Below are 1,739 nucleotides of genomic sequence, written 5' to 3' on the forward strand. Positions count from 1 at the left end.
CTTGGCCAGGCACGGTGGAGAGCTGTTTTTCAGTAAGTAATTGATGAATTTAATTAAGGCAATATGTACTTTATCTTTTTTTATTCCAATCTGAAAATGTCATTTATTTATTTGCCTGCATGATAAAGCAAGCATGGTAATGTTTTTAGATTTCAAATACTCCTTTTGCTTCTTATTCCTTGAGTAATCTTTTTCCTAGGATAGTCAATCCTTTATACTGATTAGAGTTTATTACAACAAACTGAAAACTGAATAATTATTTACATTCATTTTAGTCAATTATTGCTGTGACAAATTTCAAACATTCCAATTATTACAGTCACTCTAATTTTTTGTTATTTTGTTGCTTTTTAAAAAATTGTTTTAATAATTTCCTATTTTTTTTCTTATTTATTTATTTTTTGAGAGGGAGTCTCGCTGTGTCACCCAGGATGGACTGCAGTGGTGCCATCTTGACTCACTGCAAACTCCACCTCCTGAGTTCAAGTGATTCTCATGTCTCAGCCTCCCAAGTAGCTGGGATTACAGGTATGCAACACCATGCCCAGCTAATTTTTATATTTTTAGTAGAGACGGAGTTTCACCATGTTGGTCAGGCTGGTCTCAAACTCCTGACCTCAAGTGGCCTTGGCCTTCAAAGTGCTGGGATTACAGGTGTAAGCCACAGCGCCTGGCCTCTTTTTAAAGTTTTCTTGTATTCTCCAGGATTTGGGGTCACTCTAAAAATACAATCTCTTTCTAAAAATACAATTTCAAAATTCACCAAAAACTGGAAACTCATTGTTTCTTTCATATTCAATTTGCTTTGACAGAAATTCTTTACTTGTTTTGTCAATTAAGTTGCTAGAGAATAGATTGAATCCAGGAATAAAATAATTCTTAAGTTGTTCTGTCCTGAGGCACTCAAGAAAGTATGTCACGCAGTTATCAAAGCAGAGGCCCAGGTCTTTGGGGTCCCACTGACTGTCTTGAGGGTTCTCGGTACATAGGTGAAAGAAGGCAGTTTTCACATGATAAGAAGAGAATTTATCCAGATGTTTTTTGTCTTTAAACTTTTCTTTCAGCTGTTCTAAAAGGTATTTCATTAGTTTTAAACAATCTTTCCTGTTGAATAAAAAAGGAAAACAGTTATTTTTACTTATTTACATTCAACAAAGGATTTTAGGCATCTCATAGCAAAACCATAAACAACAAAGATATATAATAACATAAATATAGGCCGGGCATGGTGACACACGCCTGTAATCCCAGCACTTTGGGAGGCTGAGGCAGGGGGATCACCAAAGGTCAGGAATATGAGACCAGCCTGACTAATATGGTGAAACCCCTTCTCTACTAAAAATACAAAATTAGCTGGGCTTGGTGGTGCACGCCTGTAATCCCAGCTACTCTGGAGGCCGAGGCATGAGAATCACTTGAAGCCAGGACGGGGAGGTTGCAGTGAGCCAAGATCCCATCATTGTACTCCAGCCTGGGCAACAAGAGCGAAACTCCGTTTCAAAAAACAAAAACAAAAACAAAAACAAAAACAAAGGCCGGGCGCGGTGGCTCACGCCTGTCATCCCAGTACTTTGGGAGGTCAGGTGAGCGGATTAGCCAGGCGTGGTGGCAGGTGCCTGTGGTCCCAGATACTCGGGAGGCTGAGGCAGGAAAATGGCGTGAACCCGGGAGGCGGAGCTTGCAGTGAGCTGAGATTGCACCACTGCACTCCAGCCTGGGCGACAGAGTGAGACTCTGTA

The 1,739-nt window shown here is 40.2% G+C and overlaps 1 protein-coding gene across 1 annotated transcript in view; it reads right to left on the reverse strand.

Moving 5' to 3' along the window:
- Positions 1-315: 315 nt before the first annotated feature.
- Positions 316-1,739, reverse strand: part of MB21D1 (Mab-21 domain containing 1) — a gene marked incomplete at its 5' end in the record, with an annotated part of 35,774 nt that continues 34,350 nt past the window's right edge. Inside the window, one exon of the mRNA XM_011987120.1 lies at positions 316-1,104. Within this exon, the coding sequence (XP_011842510.1) occupies positions 753-1,104 (352 nt within the window). The remainder of the gene's footprint in view (positions 1,105-1,739) is intronic.

This window comes from Mandrillus leucophaeus, unplaced genomic scaffold, assembly GCF_000951045.1.
Source record: "Mandrillus leucophaeus isolate KB7577 unplaced genomic scaffold, Mleu.le_1.0 Scaffold300, whole genome shotgun sequence".
NCBI lineage: Eukaryota > Metazoa > Chordata > Mammalia > Primates > Cercopithecidae > Mandrillus > Mandrillus leucophaeus.